This window comes from Ictalurus furcatus, chromosome 29 (genome assembly GCF_023375685.1).
Source record: "Ictalurus furcatus strain D&B chromosome 29, Billie_1.0, whole genome shotgun sequence".
Classification (NCBI taxonomy): domain Eukaryota; kingdom Metazoa; phylum Chordata; class Actinopteri; order Siluriformes; family Ictaluridae; genus Ictalurus; species Ictalurus furcatus.
In genome coordinates, this window is record NC_071283.1 from 1,830,049 (window position 1) to 1,851,458 (window position 21,410).

The 21,410-nt window shown below is 41.5% G+C and overlaps 2 protein-coding genes across 3 annotated transcripts; both read right to left on the reverse strand.

Annotated features, from left to right (window-relative positions):
* Nucleotides 1-1,201: 1,201 nt before the first annotated feature.
* ufsp2 (ufm1-specific peptidase 2) lies at nucleotides 1,202-6,614 on the reverse strand. The gene is made up of 12 exons (XM_053619100.1): nucleotides 6,517-6,614; nucleotides 6,127-6,205; nucleotides 5,637-5,820; nucleotides 5,436-5,496; nucleotides 5,013-5,167; nucleotides 4,657-4,849; nucleotides 4,283-4,429; nucleotides 4,011-4,175; nucleotides 3,700-3,824; nucleotides 3,232-3,308; nucleotides 2,643-2,767; nucleotides 1,202-1,552 (listed from the first exon to the last, which is right to left on the reverse strand). The coding sequence occupies exons 1-12, from the start codon at nucleotides 6,517-6,519 to the stop codon at nucleotides 1,466-1,468; spliced, it is 1,401 nt and encodes a 466-aa protein (XP_053475075.1). The 5' UTR covers nucleotides 6,520-6,614; the 3' UTR covers nucleotides 1,202-1,465.
* On the reverse strand, nucleotides 6,587-21,393 carry pdlim3a (PDZ and LIM domain 3a). Of its 2 annotated transcripts, XM_053619101.1 has the most exons (11): nucleotides 20,894-21,393; nucleotides 14,317-14,468; nucleotides 14,156-14,240; nucleotides 13,869-14,056; nucleotides 12,215-12,348; nucleotides 11,977-12,088; nucleotides 11,220-11,384; nucleotides 7,777-7,918; nucleotides 7,581-7,647; nucleotides 7,302-7,431; nucleotides 6,587-6,678 (listed from the first exon to the last, which is right to left on the reverse strand). In XM_053619101.1, the coding sequence occupies exons 1-11, from the start codon at nucleotides 20,984-20,986 to the stop codon at nucleotides 6,630-6,632; spliced, it is 1,317 nt and encodes a 438-aa protein (XP_053475076.1). In that variant the 5' UTR covers nucleotides 20,987-21,393; the 3' UTR covers nucleotides 6,587-6,629. The 2 variants fall into 2 exon arrangements, with proteins under 2 accessions (XP_053475076.1, XP_053475077.1); XM_053619102.1 differs by lacking the exon at nucleotides 6,587-6,678 and having other exon boundaries at nucleotides 6,870-7,431; nucleotides 20,894-21,391.
* Between the last annotated feature and the right edge of the window lie 17 nt (nucleotides 21,394-21,410).

Sequence of the window (21,410 nt, forward strand, 5' to 3'; positions counted from 1 at the left end):
CACACTTCCAACTCATAATATAATAACTGGTAAGCGAACTAGCTAACCGAGTAAAGAATAAAAACAATCCATGTCGTACAGAACATTATAGCAGCTATAAACAGTCGTTCCCTCACCAGCCTCTCTTTATTTTCTTTCTTGAATTAATAATCATTTAAAAAATAATAAATAAATAAATAAATAACAAAATAAAGCTGGCCATGTTACTGAGAACGCATAAAGTGTAAACGCTTCTGTCCTGAAAATATGGGTAAAGTTACAGCTTTAGCTCCGACTGTTACAAAGCGCTGACACTGGAGACTCCTTCCATAAATGTTAAAAAAAAACAAAAAAAAAAACAGCAACTCCGTCTAAAAAGCATCACCATACTCTTGATTGGTATTTTCTTTGTTAAATAATAAAATGGTTTTTTGTGTGTGTGTTAAAATCCATTTATTATTAGCCTTCGGTTATGTAGATCATCCATCATACAAGTCCTGTAGAGAACAACGGCATTAATATAAACACGTGAGGAGAATGAGCTGGCACTATTGTCAGAGCTGCTGTTATAGAAAATAAATCGATACCTTTCGACCAATCAGAATCCGGAATTGGTCGACGCTGTGGTATTATCGGTATCAGCGACCTTACAGGTCAAATTTATGAATGCTTATGTTATGTTACATTATGAGCGTTAGCTAGCCCTTACACTTGCGTCATGTCATTTACATTCAGACTCGCTCATCGAGAGCGACTTTCAAAAAGCTCAAAATGTACAAAACACTTTAAGGAGACAGATAGTGGATAAAGCGGTTTAAAAATGTGAACAGGTGCACTAAAATACTTTTCATTGACACGCCTTAAGTCTGATATGCGAACTAAGTTTCACGCGTTGTACATTAAAGACCATTCTACATATATATTCTAGATATCTGCATAAATATGACCTAAAACCATCAGATGTCCTAAAAGATATTCAACAAATAAGACATTCTCATTTACTTATTGAGGAAAATGATCCACTATTACATATCTGTGAGTGGCAAAAGTATGTGAACCTCTAGGATTAGCAATTCATTTAACTTGAAGGTGAAATTAAAAGTCGGGTGTTTTTTCACATGTAGAAAATTCGAAAGGGTTCACAAACTTTCAAGCGCCACTGTATATCACGAGCTAGCGTGTTAGTTAATGAGTACGATTCAAAGGAAAGTGTGTGGAGAAATTGCTCAGTAAATCCATTTATTACCACCAAGTCTTGAGAAGAAGTCGACTACAGCATGTTACAGTGCAGACGTCTGAGTGCTCTGGTTCAGTTTAATTTTGCCTGGAGAAGCAGCAAGACAGAATTCTGTTGGAGCAAGACAACGCTGGCTGAAAATAAAAAAGGACCATTTACAAAATGGAGGAATGGCGTCTGCTGTGGGTTAAACGCTTTTTTTTTTTTTTGTTTGTTTCTTTTATTTTGTGGGATTAACGCTGCGGACTCTCAGATGATTTTCGGTGTTTGTGGAAGGCAGAGGTTGTAGTAGGCATTCTGATCCCAGAATTCCGGTCCCTTCCATCCACACCAGCCCTGTACACACACACACACACACACACACACACACACACACACACACACACACACACACACACACAGTATTTTACAGATAAATCAAACGTTATAGTGAAACTGTCAGTAGAGGTGATGCTGCTTCCGGCATGCCGGTACAAGCGCATGGTTTCATCTGTTATCATTCACACACACAGCTCGAACAAAATGACACCCAGTGAAGGTTTTCGGTGTGGTCCCCCAACCACCCAGGTCTTAACCCAGGTCGTGGTTGAGTAATCGCTCAACTCGAAATATTTCCCAAATTTATTCATTTCTTAATAAAAGGTTCCGTTTCCTTTCCAGATCACTGAGCTGCGAAAATACCAGAGGAATTAAATGCAGCTAATTTCTCACAGGATTGAAGGGGTTAATTTCTGAAAAGGAAGTGTGATTACAGGATGTGTGTACAGGGTGCATGAAGACTTTTTTTTTTATGTGATGGAAGATGATGTGTCAGATTAAATTTCCCCTTTTGGCTCATATTTTGGTGGACGTGCACACTGAGTAAAAAGGCATCCGATTAAAAAAATTGACTTGCATTTTAAAGTTGTCATTTGATTGTCATTGGTTTGATTAGAACGGAGTAGGTTGAGGTATTTTTCGAAGGTATTTTCAATAGGATTAATGGCAAAACAATCCACAGGCTATGTTGTAACTAAAATGACCCAAAGCAGCAGGAAATTATTCAAAATAAGTTATAATTGACCCAAGGGAACAAAATGACATAACCCAAGGTTACCCAAAACCAAGGGAACACAACGACAAACAAAATGATTAAACTAGAAGGCAACACAAACGACCCACTTTAACGAGAAGGTGAAACGAACAAGAACGACCTACTCTAGACAAAAAACAGGCGAAAGTAACAAAAACGAACTCCAACCAGTAACACTGTCGATCTGTGAACGTACGGATTCATTTGAATCAGCTAGAACGTGTTGCTTTCAGCCCCGAAACTTCCTGGTGTTTTCTCAGCTTACGATCAGGACGAAACAAAAACACGACTCAGAAATTCTTGAATGTAACCAGACTCAGTGTGCTGATTGGCTGGCCATGCTGTCAGTCATACCTTATCAGTGATGGTCTGTATGTCCTCTCCTCCTGTGTAGTGTGGATCGAGGATGAGGAAGCGGATCTGTCCGCTGGTCTCGCTCCAGGCCACGCCGAGGATGGTGTGTGCCAAGACGCCCCCTCCTTTTGGCATGGACAAAAGAAAAAAAAAAAAACAGATGTGGAATTTATCAACTTATTACATACATGTCAAGTTAGAGGTGAAATGAAGCAGCTTGAGTACTAGGTATGACTCCGTAAAGCAACAAATCTAAATGATCAGCTTGAATGATTCCGCAGTCCAAATCAGTTCCTTCTTTCAGTTTGTTCCCATTTCCTGTTTATCTCATGTCTTATCCTGTCATATACGACTTCAGTAAATGTGTGAAGAGTTATTGTGAAGAAAAATAAAGCTTGGAAGGAAGTAGCAGAGCCCATCAGTGCTTCTGGTGAGCTCGCTTTGCTAACCTGCGGCTCTACTGGACAGCGTACGCTCACAAACGTCCCCGCAAGCAAGATAAGCAAGACTCGTCACTTGCTAGTGCAAACCTTGGGTTAATCTTCAACAATTAGCATTAAGAATTAGAACGTAGAGACACTTGACTCACCGATCATGATGGGTGTGCCCTCAGTCTGGAAGTGATTGGCCAGCTCTCGGCCTTTGGAAGCCAGCTCAGATCCACGACTACATCAAGAGAAGAAATTCACTAAATGCTCAAATCAAACGTTCAAAAATTTAAAAAAAAAAAAATCTGTTTTTGAATCCAGCGCTACCTTTATCGGTCTCCAAAAACATAAACAATACACATATTAAAGCCTGGAGTCTAATCTAAAGATAAACTATTGCTTATAAACTATTAAAGTGATGTCATCCAATCATGCTTGTGATTGGTCGATCAAATCAAACGTCGTCTCCGCCCATGTTTAGTAGGGACGTCCTTCATTGTCATACTGTTGAAAGTTTGCTAAGTGCAGCTGTATGCCAGCAAAATAGATCTATAATGGTAACACACACACACACACACACACACACACACACACACACACACACACACACACACACGCAGGTGATGTACCTGACGAACAGGATCTTCGAGTTGACTCCCAGCAGCTGGTTGAGCACAGCCTGCACCTCGATGGAGCCGATCCACTGACGAGAACCCAAAAAGGAAGGTTCCTTATCGCCTACGTCCACCAGAGCCTGAACACACACACACACACACACACACACACACACACACACACACAGTGTAAATGAATAAATAAGCCACCATAAAACCATAAACACCAAAGAGTCACTGTCATGACAATGTATAATACATTGAGCAAGTCAAAAATGCGCGATTATAGAAAGATTGTCCGCTTCTAACAATATGTGTGTGTGTACCTGTTGTATCTGCTTGTGTGTGGGGACGGTTCTCTCGGTGTAGCCTTGCTGCTGGAACCAGGAGCAGATGGTCTGCAGCGAGCGGTATGCACAGCCCCACCCGTTATCATCCACCCGGTCCTGCATGTAGTGATGATAACTGTACACGCCACGCACCACATACAACTGGAGGGCAAAAACAGAGAGAAATGGGAGGGTGGGCGGTATTTTTGTGTAGGATAGTTCAGTCTACGGTTAGCGCACTAATGTTTAAATTTACGGCGTGACGTCACCTTGGCGTCCTCTATACTGGGAGCGTTGAGGTGTGTGTGTGGACTGCGCAGGTAACCATCTTTATAGGGCTCGCCCGGGAAGTGGAAGGCGTTGGCGCGCCGGAAATACGGCCGGTCGTGGAGCAAGTCGTGCTTCCTGTGCAGCTCCTGTGTTTGATACGCATTGCAAAATGATATTATTTTATATTATATATAGGCAAAAGTATCAGAAATGTCCTACTCTAAACAAAAAAACAAATGGTGAAAAGTATCATAAACGACCTGATCTAAACAAAAACCAAGACAAACGCATATATAATCGCACCTTAAATATGGGGTTATATACCAGTGTGTGTGTGTGTGTGTGTGTGTGTGTGTGTGTGTGTGTGTCTTGCCTCTCTGACAGACAGCAGCTGATCGTCTGTTACCCCAGCAGGGTAAATAACAGTGAGCAGGCGGTCAGACGCAGGCAGCTGAAAGTGAAAAGGCTCAGGAAGGGGCAGAGATTTGTCCTTCCTGTATTTAAGCACCGTTTGCTCCATGTCTGAGAGCTGAGCGTGCAGCGCCGCCACCAGGCCAGAGCACACACTGCAAGAGACAGACAGAAATATCAGGATCACAAGAGATGCATACTATCCCAATTTCCACATTTATACCTTCAGTATTGGATCGCTGGAGAGACCAGGACTGATATTCATTTTAAAAGCAAATTTTATTAAGAAAAAAATATATATATATATTTTCCGCTCACAAGCCGAGAGTGTCATGGCCGCCTGCGTTGATCACACAGTCCATGCAAAGAGGCATCGTCACACACTGCTGTTTCTTCGTTACTCTACACAGACTCAGTGCACCGCCGCTTCCCGACTCGGTGACCTCCATCAACAGTTTCAGGTTCACCGTGATCTAAAGAACACATGGAGACCAACACGGAGAAACATTTCCCTGGTTTTGGCATGTGATAGAATAAGCATGGACATGTACAGAGTTCCTGAAAAGGTTCCTGTTGTGGAAACATTTGAGCTTTAGGCTCCGCAGGAAGCACCAAGAACCTTTTTATTTATTTATTTATTTATTTATTAAAGTTCACCTTCTAGAGGAGGTTTTGTGAAACTGTGAATCAGATGTTGAATTAGAGCTTGCTACACAGCATGTGATCGAGATGTATACTCACAGGACTGGCATCTTTCTTATCCCTCCTTTTTGAGGACTTCCTGTTTGGCCCATCTTCCAGGCTGTCAAACAAAATGCGACAATGACTAACACGACAGCTTTGACCTTGGACGCCACAACAAAATCATCACCTGGCCTTACCGCCAGGCCAATCAAATGATACGTACATATAAATACATCAGACCCGACACTGGGGACTCACTCTATGTGCTGCTGGACGTCTCTGCACGGCGTTCGCTCACTCAGACTCTCCACTGTGGAGTGACAAGACTTGTTAGGCCACAGCAGGATGGGGCTGTTACACACCATAAACACCAGACTCTCCGATGATATTCTGGAGCGGAGAACCCGGAAGGCTTTAGAGATGGCGTTCTGTCCGTGGGCTTCTAAAGAAATGAAAGAGAGAATACGTACATGTTGTTCAAGTTACCGTTACTAGTCATGCTGCATTATATTATATTACAGTGTGTTTGAGTCAGGGTAATTACGGTAATGCCTGTGGGTTACTTGCCACCTTTTTACGGATTGAAACGGCAGCTAGACTGAAGTAATTTTAGAATATTACCAAAAAGTATGATCTTACAGGAACTGTCTTTAACGGTATCGCTAGTTGAGATTAGAGTCACTTATCCCGGTATACCGTTGTACCGTTATATCAACAAGCCGATATCATTTAACCATGGAAACTTTACCATTGGAGCTGTCAAGCTGGCAGGAAAACTCCAAAACACCCTTTAGTCGGAAAATAAAGTTGTTATTTTCTGTCAGCACCTGATAAAATACAAAAAGAGACATAAATACAACTGGAGTTACCTGTTACAGCTGGTAAAAACAAAGCGTTTACTACAGCAAACACGGAGGCGCACAAACGGCTCTATAGTGAACACAACCTTCCCTAGATAGTGTGCATACGCGGTTAACTTTAAACCCTGTATAGTGCACATATATAGGAAGTAGCCCGCTATTTGTACTTCAGCCCATCTAATAGCGTTAATCACACACGAAACACGCCATTCTGTTCACATATGCGCATTAAATGTTTATAAACCGTCTCTCATTTGCATCAAAAACATATTACATACCATTTTTGTGTGCTAAAATCTCCAAGACTAGCACAACCGTGGTCCTCAGGAAGCAGCCATTACGAATGACGTAGCCAAACAAGAGCAAAGGCGGCTTCTTCCGGGTTAGTGAACTACTCATGAATATTCATTGCGGAGAGCGCAGCACGGAAAGGTGATTGGCTGAGGAGACATGTCGAAAGACGACGTGACTGACTGCCTGTTTTAAAATTAAAGTACGTTGTACATTTTGTCCATTTATAGAAGCGTTTACTATAGTTATAGGAAAGTCTATGAAACAAGTTAGTTCCTGTTCTCACTTGTGTAATATATTTAGTTTTAAAAAAAGTCAAGAAAGGCAGCAAAACAGTCCGTCAGGAGTATTATTTTTTAATTAAAAATGATTTCATCACCAGGATGATTTAAATATATTACAACTAATTAATGATGCATTCACACACAAAAAAAGGAAAACTGATTATGTAGTTTCCCTACAGTAATACTGCATATTCATAAAGCGGAAATAATAACACTTCAATCTTCAACATGCTCACATCTCACACTGAACCACTCACACACTTATACACTCACAAACTCAAACACTCACGGCCACACTCTCACACACGCACTCGCACAAACATTCTCACAAATTTTGAGACACTCAAGCACACACACAAGGACTTTCTCTCCATCAAGCAATCTCAGAGTCACATTCTGTCTCACACACACACACATTCTTACAGTAGGGTCATACCCTCACACACTCTCAAACACTCTCACATACTTTCTATCTCTTTTACACACACTTGCACACACTCTCAGACACATTCTGATCAGATTTCCTCTGATGTCCTGCTGGAGATGGACTTGTTTGAAACGGGCTGATCTCCGTTTCGGCCTCTTCCTGTTTGAAGTGAGTGATCTTCTCTTCTCCTCCTGCACACCACAAGCACAAAACAATCACAGCACACGTGAGAGAAGCGGCCCTTCGGGATCAAACCCCAGAACCTTCAGGAACTACTGAACCTCCATCACGGTCCTGACACAAACTGGTCCAGGTGGAGTGAGGAGTGTAAAATAAACACCTGCAGGGCTGAGAGATGCGGCGCTTCCTGGAGCTTCACTCACAATGTCCTTCTCCTCAGGTTCCTCCTGTAGTGTGTGCAAAGAGAGAGAGAGAGAGGGAAAGATTGAAAGAGAGAGAGAGATGTACGCAATGTCGTTATGGATCCAGTGGAATTCAGTGTGACTGGTGTGACGTGTGTTTATGCAGGAACACACCTTCAGGTCGGTGTGTGAAGCTGTGAAGCAGGACAGTTTCTTCTCACTCCATGTAAACACACTGGGAGCTGCGGATTTCATCCCGCCCACAAAGTGACAGCTGCAGATCCTCGAGTTTTCGTTGGAACAATCCGGAGGACGCCTACGACCCAGGGGCACACACACAAAACCGATCTGTTAACAGCTTTACCTCTGACTGTTACACACTGGAGACTCCAGAATATCACCCAACATCACTATGTATATCGGTTCGGTCCCAAATAGAGTCCTACTTCATCTGCAAGCGCACTAGTTAGTCGACTATGTAGTGTGTCGCATATTAAGAAAGAGCACTAGATCACCATTTAATTGGTTAAATCCCAAATAGTTTTCTGCTCCTTATATAAATGCGCTGGAAAATAGAACGTTGTTCCTAGTGGTGGTTTTATATAATATACCATCCAGTAAGGAACTATTTACAATTTCATTCCTCATCTTCACATATAAAAGCACATCGCACGAAGGTCTAGGATCCATCGTTCCACCCTACGTAGTGCGCTACACATCTAAAATATTTGTTCAAACCCATATCATCACTAGCTAGGCGTACAAGTGGTGGCTGTATCCCAAATCAATCCCTACTCCTTATAAAGGTGCACTTAATATAATATAATATAATATAATATATAACAATAAAGATCCATTGATGAAATGGATGGATAACAGGGTAGAGATCACTTTCCTGAAATGACTGACAAAGTGCACTAGGTAGAGTAGAGTGTATTATATACCCTAAGTAGTGCACACATATTAGGATACAGCCTGAAAGACGTGTTAGCAGTAAAAATGCAATAAACGAGAATATAAATGTTGACTTTTCAATACAATGAATCATAGAAATGATTTAATTTTGTTTTCAAACATTATTAATGTATTTCAATGTTCCTAATTTTAAATGCACTTTTAGAGAAAGGATCATTTTGGACACTGTCCTGCGACAAAGTTTATACCGTTGTAGTAATCCGTGTCAAACCATCCTATCACTCACCAGGTACATGACAGTGGCTCAATCCAAAATGTCTCCCCTTCCCTGGACACGCACACTACACACGACCGCTCCTGCAGCCTACCTAGCGCACTTCCGCTCGATTTGGGACTAACCCTGGCTCAATCACACAGGAAAGTGAATCAAAAGAAAGCACGAACCCGCAGAGCTGCTCCCATTTCCGCCTCGTTCGGATGTTGGAGGGCAAACGGAAAAAACTGCACTGGTTTTTACTGTAACTGTGGTCACATTCCGCGACAAAACACTGAACCATTTCTTACAAACAGCCTGATAATCATCATAATAATCATAATAATATCAATATCCGGAGCAGGAACACTTCTTCGTGTGTGTAAATAGGGAGGTGTAAAGGTATACGAATGCGCCACAGCTCCACCTGCCGGTTCGGAGGAAACACATATAAACGAATTATAATTTTTTCTTTTTCTTCTTAATTGTTAAGTCTAATTTTTTTTCATTTGAATAAAACAAAAAAGAACATTCTTGTCAATATCTTGCCAGATGGATAAGTGTAACTTCACCCATCAATGCTTTAATTTCCATATTAATGAGCAAAAGGTGCCAAAAACTAATGAATAATAATGGATAATAATTCTACTTACTTTTAATTTATGAGGATTTTTAATGGGTCATTTTCTATTGACATTCCACTGTGTTCCTTTTTAAGATAAATCCATTTCTTAAATATATTTTCTATCACTAAAACTAAATTTAAAAACTTGTGATAAATCTGATAAATCTGTCTGTCTGATTATACTGCAGTTATTCCTGAACCTGCATTTATTTCATCCGTTTTTAAAATCGATTAGTAAACAAACAACGCTACAATAAACTCCATATGTGTTTACCAAGACATAGAAAATAGCATAAATATACCCTTCGTATACACCATAATGGTTCAAAACGTCCCAGTTATGTCCCTTTTAAAGGTAATTTTAATTACCTTTAATTTTAAAGGTACATGAATTTTAAAGGTACACTCACATTCTCACAGGAAAATAACTACTCTTGACCCTACTATTTCAGTGATATGTATACATTTATTTATGTATACACATATTTATACAAAGTATAACTAAAGTACCCTTATATAAGAGGGAAAGATGTGGGGATATATCTTTTAATAATGAAGTTCATCAAGGTAAAAGTTGGGCTAATCACAACACATTTATCAAAAGATACATGATTGTTTGATTGTCTTTGCACAAAATGGCTGCCTGCTAATCCTGCTAATAATAAAGCGTTCTTTTATTCCACAGCCTGGAGAATGAATCCTGTATGAAAATCGTAATGATTAGGTGTATCGAAAAAATGCTAATGTTGCTACTAATACACTGAAGCTAGTAGCGAACAGTTTTATAACATCATTAGCAAAATGTGTCACTGGACTGGAGGGTAATTTACAGGAAATTTTACTTCTTCGATTCGGATTGGTTGGAATCTATTGATTCGTTTCCCATGACTGTGTAATTCGGATGTGAGGCAAATCACAGGTTTATATATATATATATATATATATAAAAAAACACTCTTGCTGATGCTAGTTATTGTTTTTATAGCAACAGCTCATGCTCGGGGACTTGCATGGCGGACGATCCACATCACTCGTTTTCTGTGAGGAGATTTATTTAACATTCATGGAAGGAGTCTCCAGTGTCAGCACTTTCCTAACAGTCAGGACAGAGAGTTTCTGACGTTTCTTGCACACCCGTTATATTTTATTCCTCAAATAAACTGACACTGGGAGAACGAAATAGTCCTCTCTTTTATCTAACGCAAACAATTGATCTTTGAAAATATATTTCAAGCATATTCAGTCTTCAGTAGTCTACTCGGTAGTCTTAGAACACTCTTAGCAATATTTTTATTAAAAAACGGCCACCCTTTTTCTGGTCATAACGCTCGCTTAAAGCAACGGCTCATTCAGAACGTATTGCTAACGTCAATCCTGTGTATAATCCGTTCGCTGCTGATTAGTCTATCAGTTAAATTATGGTAAATGGTGGATATTTTCTTTTAGCGTAATGCAACTGAGACAAATATCTGTCGTATTCTAATAGAAAATCTACCAGGTTAATAATCACACAGTTGTACATTTCATTTTATTTAAATATTTATCCACAATAGCTTATTCCTAGAGTATGTGTAAAGCACAGTGTAAACACATTTCAAAACCCACAAATAAACTAACATCCAATGCGATCAACATCCTGCGGTGTTTCCTCAATAAATCACCATACCGCTTGCGTATGTGTATCAAGTGAGTGCAATTGTAAGTGAGTATCGGTTTTTTATTTATTAATATTTTAGAATATTTGGATGTGAGTGTGTGTTTGTGTGTGTGTGTGTGTGTGTGTGTGTGTGTGTGTGTGTGTGTGCGTGCGTGTGTAGTATCTACAGGTCTGGGCTTTCGGGAGGTTTTGCGCGAGCGTGTGCGTGAGTTTCGCAGTAGATCTCGTCATCTATGAAAAAGTAGCCTTTTTGCTTCAGGTTCTCCTCACAGTCCGAGCAGACGAAACAGCCAGGGTGCCGAAACTTATCTTGAACTTTCACTACCATCCCACTGAGAGAGAGAGAGAAAGAAAGAGACAGAGAGAGGAAGAGAGAAAGACAAAGAACATTTATTCACGTGCCTTTGTTTTAGTTGTAGTCCTGTTTCTGCTCCTCGTTGCCCTAATGTGTTCACCTGTTGCGTGTCACTGAGTAATTTTATCTACTCGTACTGTGCTGTATCCTTGTCAGTTGTATGATTCCGTTCTAAACCTTATTTTTTGTGTCCCACGTTTATTCCGGTTTTCCGTCTCGTTACCATACTATCGTTACTAATTTGATGCGTGTGGATATATGCACACACGCTACGATTCCTGGATTTGCCCAAATAAAACCCACGCCGAGTATACACACTTGCATCCTTCATGTTACACTTCACCTTTATGACTACTTTATAACAGCCTTTATAACCCTTATAACAGCCCGGATTGGCTGCTGAATGATGTAATACACATTAATATTCTGAAAATATTGTTGCAGGATACGCAGACAGTTACATTTCTGACTTTTTTAAAATATGGCTTTGAGGATAGATTTCTGACTGTTAATGCACAACACGACTTCCAGATAATCTTCCAAGCTGTGGATTCCTCTGACACACTCACACTATGCCGTTACCGCACTTGTCACACATGGGCAGTTTGTGCAGGTTTCCTCCAGGCGAGAGAGGCTTAGTGATGGGCGCTTGCACCGACTTCGTCACGACTGGAAGTGTTCCTGTCAATCAGAGAAACGTCAAACGTTTCCATCAATCGAGATGATGATGGACTGCTGTACTGAGGGAATGTAAGTGTGTGTGTGTGTGTGTGTGTGTGTGTGTGTGTGTGTGTGTGTGTGTCGTACCCTCACTGTTGATGTAATCCTGTAAGGCTTTGAAGGATCCTGATTGGCGGGGTTCATGAGGCTCCGTCTCTCCCTCTTCCTGCTGTAGCATGCGGTATACATCTGATTCTTCTATAGACGTGAGCGTCCTGGGACTACACACACACACACACACACACACACGCACACACTTATCATCATCATCATCATCATCATACTCTATTAGGTCAAGGTCCTCTGCTTTGACTTCATCTGTTTTGTGTTGAGCCGAACTGTTCACGTGTTTTATTCTGGGTCACTCAGCGTACGTGTGTGTGTGTGTGTGTGTGTGTGTGTGTGTGTGTGTGTGCATTCCTTTGTCATAAAGTTCACCTGACTGTAAGAGACATATCCCCACAGTCCATTCCTGAGCTGTTCTGTTAGCCATCATTCTCTAACACACCTCATATATCTGTGGTTCTAATGTGAGCCACATGATGGACTGTGTGTCCCTGAGGCGACCTGCGTCACACTCCGGCAAGCAGAATGAGTCACCGTCAAGTCCCACTGAAGGAGGCGTGGCCTCTTTGTCTGTCAGTCTCATTGAAGAAGGCACAGCTTTTGTGTTTTTCAGTCTTAGTGAAGGAGGTGTGGCCTTTGTGTCTGTCAGACTTAGTGAAGGAGGTGTGACCACTTTGTCAGTCTCAGTGAAGGAGGTGTGGCCTCTGAGTCTGCCAGTCTTAGAGAAGGAGGTGTGGCCTCTGAGTCCGCCAGTCTTAGAGAAGGAGGTGTGGCCCCTGAGTCTGCCAGTCTTAGAGAAGGAGGTTTGGCCTCTGTGTCTGTCTGTCTTCATGAAGGAGGCGTGGCCTCTGAGTCTGTCGGTCTCAGTGAAGGAGGTGTGGCCTCTGAGTCTGTCGGTCTCAGTGAAGGAGGTGTGGCCTCTGAGTCTGCTAGTCCTAGAGAAGGAGGTTTGGCCTCTGTGTCTGTCGGTCTCAGTGAAGGAGGCGTGGCCTCTGAGTCTGCTAGTCCTAGAGAAGGAGGTTTGGCCTCTGTGTCTGTCGGTCTCAGTGAAGGAGGCGTGGCCTCTGAGTCTGCCAGTCTTAGAGAAGGAGGTGTGGCCTCTGAGTCCGCCAGTCTTAGAGAAGGAGGTGTGGCCTCTGAGTCTGCCAGTCTTAGAGAAGGAGGTTTGGCCTCTGTGTCTGTCTGTCTTCATGAAGGAGGCGTGGCCTCTGAGTCTGTCGGTCTCAGTGAAGGAGGTGTGGCCTCTGAGTCTGCCAGTCTTAGAGAAGGAGGTTTGGCCTCTGTGTCTGTCGGTCTCAGTGAAGGAGGCGTGGCCTCTGAGTCTGTCAGTCTCAGTGAAGGAGGCGTGGCCTCATTACGTTGGTCTGTAGTTTCTTCTTTCTCTCATAACGTAGTTTGCTCTTTCTGTCCTTAAGTCATTTGGTCTTGTTTTATTCTGTAGTTTGGTCTGTCTGTCATTAGGTTGTTGTTGTTTTTTCTGTCATTACGTGGTTTGGTCATATTTATCATCTGCTTCATCCTTCTGTCATTATGTACTTTTGGAAATGTGTCATTATGTAGTTTCGTCTTATTTCAGTGTGTAGTTTCAACTTAAATGCATCTCTTATACTGTTCTGGAGAGAACATTTTTTGACTAATTGTGGCTCAGACCTGAAAAGCTTCCTTCTGCACTCACCTCTCTGGCTTGCTCTGTATTAGGCCTCTGAGCTGACCCTGTAAGGCATCCTGGATATTGCCTGAAGAATAAAGACCAATGGGAGAGTTGTAGGCAGAGCTGACCACCTGTCGCCTGTCGTCAATGTTGGCCGCCGCCACAAAGGGCGCGGCTCGCCGGTTATGGCCCGTGCCTATTGGTCTGTACTCCTACCGTGGAAAATTAAAGACGCTTACCATTGTTGCACAGTACATAGAAAGTAATGCTAATACGTACACAGTATACGTGGTTATTAGCATCGCACTGACCTGTCTCTCTGCCTCCAGGTTCATTTTAAACGGATGCGCTCTGCCGTCTTCTCTTACTCGAGGTGTCCACAGTTTGGTTTCTGGCCTGTAACAAAAAAAAGATATAGTTGGTCCACTGATTGGTTTATTTCCATGAAACAAAGTGTAGCATGACCTCTGACCTCTGGACGGTTAAGCTGAGCTGTCGTGTGGCCTGCTTCATGCGAGTCTGAGCTTCACAGTGCATCATGTTGCTGGTGGAGATGCCATCTATAGCCAGGATAATATCACCAGGAGAGAGGTCTACCATGGAGGCCTTGCTGCCTGCAGATATCTGAGCAGAGATAATAAAGACGTTCGACATTTTTAAGTATTAATACCTAGACAACTTCACATTTATAAGAACATCCTGCCTGAAACAGTGATGCGGAACCGAATGATCTGACTCGCTGAAAAGACCCGGAATTAGCGCAGGGTATTCCTTCCCTAATCTAATCCCGCTCCCTGCTCAAGTTACACACATAAAACAAGGCCATGGAACACTCTTGTGTTTATTAGACATGTTAACGAGTGCAGCCGGTTCGTGTTTAAACACACGTCAAGAAGAAAAAGAACAACGAAGAGGATCATAACTGAAACGTTAGCCAAAGATTCGCTGTCGCTTGTCGGGGGAGATTAAGAACTATATAAGGTATAAAACACTTCAGGGCGCGCTGTTATAGGAAAATAATCAACGATGTGGTGGTGCGATGAAGCACAGGTTTTATACCACAGAACAAATGGACATTTTTATTGATTAAAGAATGACTTTTTATGCATTTATAGTCACGGTTAATGGCGTGAACCAAGTTAGATCCCGTTCTCACGTACGTTAGAGCAGCTATAAAGACTCGTTCCCTCGTTATTCTCTCTATTTTCCTTTCTACGCACCAGATGAAGTCATACAGCGATGTTTGGATTGTATACAGTACCAGCTTGCACTTGAGAAGTGGTGTTTGGAGGGTATGGGATGGAGGTCATAATAGAATAATGGTGTTTAAATGCTTAATTAGTACAAACAAAATCTCTAAATGAGTTAATATATATATATATATATATATATATATATATATATATATATATATATATATATATATAAAATAAAAGCTCCTGGCTCCTGTGTATGAGTCTTAGAGCGCAGACTGAGCCAGAGAATGTGTGTATGGGAGAAGTTGTGTGTGTGTGTGTGTGTGTGTGTGTGTGTGTGTGTGTGTGTGTGTGTGTGGATTCTTTCCCCTGCTGGTATGTGCACTTGTGTAAACTGTTTTTTCCACAGTAAACAGGATAACAATCTCCAGGCGAACCCTGCGAGTGCGCTGATATCTGCTCTCGCGTCACATGCATGTGCACTGCATTACGTGACTTAAGCACACAGGCATGTATATATGCATTAACCTGTTAAAAGGCACACACGATTTCGGTTTAGATCCCATTATTCACTCCTACTCCTGAGTTCCTCTGCTCTGGTTTATTAATATCGCTGGGCTGGATGATGATCTCATCGCATCACGCACTGATATAGAGTACGGCCCTGAAAACCACACGTTGATCCAAGTAAATCTGATCTGAGATCTGATCTTCTTGAAGACTGAAAGAATAAAACACACCGTATGACGCTGTTATAGTCAAATAATCCAGTGATGAGGTGGTGTGACCAAGCGGAGACACTGTTACCACCCTGGAGTTGATTTCTTTTTCCCATGACAGCACACCCTGAAGTGTTTTATTCCCCGTGCACCACGACGACTACGATTTATTGCTTATTAAAGAACGTGTCGTACTTTCTATCCGTTCACAGTGACGCTTAACGTGCTTCAAGTTCCGTGAGAAACCGCAAAGCGTGAACTCCCCTGTCCTTAAAGCTACAGCTTTACTTCGGACTGATACAAAGCGCTGACGCTGGAGACTCCTTTTCGTAAACGCCAAACAAACCTCTCCTTACTGAAAACATCACCGCGTCGACGATCACACTACGATGTTATTTCCATCCATTCACGTGAAGGATCCGACGTCCGAAGCCGCTGTGAACGAGCCGTTACTATAGGAACGATAACGTATCGGAACGAGCGCTTTCATACAAACGTTAGAGAAAATGAATCAACACCTTCCGACCAATCAGAATCGTAAATTCATGAGCGCTATACACAGTCGAAGATAGTTGGGAATCTCGATACCGATGTTTTAGCTATTAGCATGCCTTTTCAAAATGGAGGTCAAACGAACGGTTTCAGTGGTCCGTTGTACTTATTTCGACAATTAGCTGATTGATGGTTATACTGTTTACATTTATATATATAATAATTGGGAATTTTAGGAAGATATAGATTCACTGCATAATTACGGCTATAAATCTGACCCACTGACAAGCATGTGAAGGCAGCAGAGCTACAAACGGTTCCGAGGAATTACGGAAGTATGAATAACTAAATATTTACCAAAAGGCACCAAAAAGAAATAAAAATGGAATCTCTCCATCCTCCATCGAGACCCCGTGTGAACTCGAGGAAACACACTGAGATTCTCATAAGAGGGCGTTCACTGAATGCTAGGAATAGCAACTGTAGCCAAAACTCATGGGACTGATATAGAACATGTCACGAAATTAAACAGACTTTAATAAGACTGTAAGACTGAGAGACTGTAGTACATGCACGAAAAGAAGACCCTTTAAACCCTTTAGGTTTAGAAAGAACTAGATTTACAGCACTGTATCGAGTTAGCAAGCTGATATCAACAAGGGAGATGAGGAATTTTGACAAAAATAAAGAAGAAGAGAAATCACACAGCACTTGTGGAAAAGAAAAAAAAAGAACAGTTGTCTTGGCTGACAGAAATGACCAGAAAAACTGCTCATTAGCTCAGCTGACAGAATGCTTTGTATACCCGAATGCTAGCTAGCTAATAGTACGATATGCTAGTTAACAACGCTACCTACATGGGCTGAGGAATTTCTGAAGAAATTTTTACTAAATGATAAACTAAATCTTTAACTTGCAAAGTAATTGATTATAGTCAGTTACTGACTCTGGAGTACTTTCTGAAGTATTAGCGCTAAGCTAAATCTAGTTCTGGAAGGCTAATAACATTTAAAAAGAAAATAAAAAATGAGAGGCAGTAAAAACATATTTTATAGAAAATTAAAATGCCTGGTAGTATAATGTGATCTTACAAAGCCAGGTGTATGGTCTTCTTTTGTTTTGTTTTTTTTCTTTAAGCAGAGAGAATTTACAAAAGCAACGTAGCTGTTAGCGCTACTTCGATCTCTAGATATGTTTGAAATGGTGCCCTACTCCTAAGGAACTACTTATTCCCTACAGAGAAAAAAAAAAAATCACGATCACCACCTAGCACACTAATATAAAGAAACAAATTCATGAATTAGCTCCGTAGACTACAGAATTCGCTGATTATTCGGTAGCGATAGTCACATGGCGTCTCACCATAATCAGCTCCACTGTGGACGTGTCCCAATCCACTCCCTGGTCACTATATAGGCTAGATAAACATCCTGATTGTCTCACCGTCACAAATGACCAGAAAAAGACCATCACAAACGTCTCACAAACCACATTCCTTATTCACCATTATACCTCACGTAAACACTACCGTGAGTCTAATGAGGATGTGTCCTGAATCAACCTTTTTCACTGAACAGTTCACATAAAGACCATCACAAATGTCTCACAATCATCAGTCCACTGTGGGCGTGTCCTAAACAACACACCCTATTCCCTATATACTTCACAAACACACATTCGTGAATGCGCTTGTGTGTCAATTCACACTGTATTCACTACATACAGGCCTCAAACACAACTATGAATGCTTCACATGTTTCTCATCGGTCCACTGTGGACATGTAGAAACATCTAGAGAGACACATCTGACCAGTTAGACGTGCGTCTCAATTAGTTATGCCTCTTGATATCTGGACGTGTCCCAAATCACATCTTATGGTCTAAATAGGCCAGATGAAAGCCATCGTGAAGGCGTTATCTTCAGGGCTCTGTGGATGCGTCCCTGACCACAGCTTATTCAGTACTATATAGATCTCATAAGTGTGTGTGTCCGTAATCACACCTCGTTGTGTAAATATTCCACATACAGAGCATCAGTTTGGACAACGGTTCAACTCTCGTCACACTTTCTATCAGAGTTACGTCTTTAATGAATCTACAGAACAACTGTTCTGTGTGAGACAGAGAAAGACAAAGCGAGAGAGAGAGAGAGAGACAGAGCTGGAGGACTTTTTGACCAAACATGGCCGTCTGTCTCTGAGCTGAAACGCAGGACGTGTGGAGCGATCTTACTGAGAGCCAAAGCTCATTTGAGCAGAACTACAGCTGGGAAACTTCACGCAAAAACACTGCGATGTCCAAGTGTCCGTCTGTGGAGGAACCGCTTCAGCAGATCTCACTCTTACACACACACACACACACACACACACATACACACTTGTCTAGTCATGGAAAAATTAAAAGCATGGTAAACAGTCTGAATTCTTTGAGATTTTATAGCAAGCATGGATAAATGGTATCAACAATCCCGTCCATGGTATCAAAATATCACAGTATAAACATGTTTAAAGAACACTCTTTTTCTCGTTTATTAATAGATCATGTTTTGCATTTTTAAATTGCACTCTAGTCTGTTTAAAATTTTTTAAAATTGCTTTGATTAACATTTTCCACCTAGAAATATAACTCCCAGACCTTATTATAACTGTATGAAAATCTCCTCTTATAAATATATACAGTCCCCTCTGAAACGATTGGAACAGCGAGGCCAATTCAACTGTTTTTTTCTTTTCTGTAGACTGAAGACATTTGGGTTTGAGATCAAAAGATGAATACGAGAAGAGAGTTTAGGATTTCAGCTATTATTTCCTGGCACTTATATGCAGATGTATTAAACGATATAGAAGACAGCACATTTTGTATCAGACCACCCAACTTGTACGTGAGTACAAAATATTGGTGAATGACGGGTGTTTCTTGTCACCCAGGTGTGTTCTGTTAGACTGACTGTTTAAACAATAAATAGCTCTGAACATCTACTCTTCAGTGTTACCTGTGAAGACTGCATTTGTTGTTAAAAAGGATAAACCAACAACAAGACCAGAGAGCTGTCTATGGGAGAAAAGCGAGCCATATTGAAGCTGAGAAAAGAGGGGAAAGGAGGCATTGCACAAACATTTAGCGTAACCAATACAGCAATTTGGAATGACCACATAGTAGAGGACGTACCACAAGATACAAACCACTCATCAGCAGTAAAAATCAGAACGCCAGATTGGAATTCGCAAAGAAATACAGATATGCACCACAAAAGTTCTGAAACCAAAATGAACCTCTACCAAAGTGATGGAAAGGCCAAAGTGTGGAGAAAGCAAGAAACATACGAGCTCATCTGTGGAACATGGTGGAGGTAGTGTCATGGCTTGGACGTTGCATGGCTGCTTCTGGAACATTCTCACTAATCTTTATTGATGATGGAAGTCATGATGGTAGCAGCAGAACGAATTCAGAAGTTTACACGGACATTCTGTCTGCCAATTTCCAGAGAAATCCATCCAAATGAATCAGGAGGAACTTCATCATGCAGCGAGACAACGATCCAACACACACTGCTACCTCAACACAGGTTCTTCATCGGGGGGGAAACGGTGGAATTTTTTAGACTGGACAAGTCAATCAGCAGACTTTAACCTAAACTCCGAAATCCTGAACTCTGGTCTCATATCCAGGTTTGATCTCAAACCTAAATGTCTTTGGTGTAAAGCACAAATGATCGAATGAACGGACCGTGTTGTTCCAATACTTTCGGAGGGGACTGTAAATACACCGATCAGCCATAACATTTAAACCACTGACAGGTGAAGTGAATAATATTGATTATCTCATTAAAATGCCACAGTAAGATGTGGGATATATATATATATTAGGCAGCAAGTGAACTGTCAGTTCTCGAAGTTGACGTGCTGGAAATAGGAAAAATGGGCAAGCGTATGTATTCAGACATGCTGGGATGAATTCAAATCATTTAATAATCTAGGTTTTCTTGATGTTTGGGATACTACGCTGGTGATGAAATCTGAAATATGTCTGCTTTTACAGTTATCTTTAAATCATTTTGAAACACGGTATCATCTGGGACGTCTTTGTTGAGGAAAGTTTCGTTCAGGTTCCACATCCATCAGGTCCATTAAAATCTCCATCGATCAGCGCTGTTTAGTTCAAACGAGCCGCAATAATCCGCTCCGGGAACAGGTGCGAGCGTTCCCAACGCTGCCTTCCTCATGAATGATTCACTGCTGAACTTTTAGCATCACACACACACTCTCTAAATTTAGTTTTGGCTTTTACAATTACAAGAACTCTATCCCGGACGCTGGGTCAGGTTCAAAACCGAGCCTCTTTTTTTAAAAAAAAATTCAGTCTTGTGTTCGAAGTGAGCACTCCTGAAGTGCACACTCGCTCTAACACTCGTTGTTGGACTTGTTGCAGGGACAAAGTGCACTTCCTGCTCCTGTGTATGTGTGTATGTGTGTGTGTGTGTGAGAGAGAGAGAGAGAGAGAGAGAGACACACACACACATGCACTGAACTATATACACAGAGGCTCGAATGTTTCCACTTAGGTTATTATAGCTTAAATTGGCTGTTATATGCTTATTTGAGCTAACACACACACACACACACAAACACACACATATGCTCACCTTGGCGATAGTGAGAGGTTGGTTGAAATCCTTTCCTCCAATCAGCCGGAAGCCCCATGGTGCCGGTCCATCCAGTATGACACTGTGTGCCATGTCCTTTGCAGTGTGTGTGTGTGTGTGTGTGTAGAGTGTGTATCCTCAAGCAGAATGGAGCACTGTCCTGTGTTTAGGCTCTATTAACACAGGAAAAGACCCCACCTCCCAGGACAAGCTATTTGGGTAGATCATACATCTAAAACTCTCTCTCTCTCTCTCTCTCCTCCTCCTCCTCCTCCTCTTCATTCTTATCATCCCTGATTCCTCACTTCCACTCCTCCTTAAGACCCGATAGTCCTGTGGTACTGACCAGATATCAGTTCTGTAACTCTCAGAAAGCTTAAAACACCAATATGTGCAAACAAACATTTGTAACATTATTGATCTGAGATCAGTTATTCACCTTTCACCAGGCTCATATGCATGTGAATACAGGTAACACCACTGACCTGAGACCAGTTCTGTGAGTTGTATAATGTTT

Excerpts from the sequence above, each read along its gene's own strand:
- ufsp2 (XM_053619100.1), bottom strand. Across the intron at positions 4,176-4,282 it reads CCAGTATAGAGGACGCCAAG|TTGTATGTGGTGCGTGGCGT; the intron begins GTGACGTCACGC and ends TTTGCCCTCCAG. Across the intron at positions 3,309-3,699 it reads TCGAAGATCCTGTTCGTCAG|TCGTGGATCTGAGCTGGCTT; the intron begins GTACATCACCTG and ends CTCTTGATGTAG.
- pdlim3a (XM_053619101.1), bottom strand. The coding sequence starts at position 20,986 with ATGGCACACAGTGTCATACTGGATGGACCGGCACCATGGGGCTTCCGG. Across the intron at positions 14,469-20,893 it reads AACCTCTCACTATCGCCAAG|ATATCTGCAGGCAGCAAGGC; the intron begins GTGAGCATATGT and ends ATCTCTGCTCAG. Across the intron at positions 12,089-12,214 it reads GGATTACATCAACAGTGAGG|GAACACTTCCAGTCGTGACG; the intron begins GTACGACACACA and ends TCTGATTGACAG.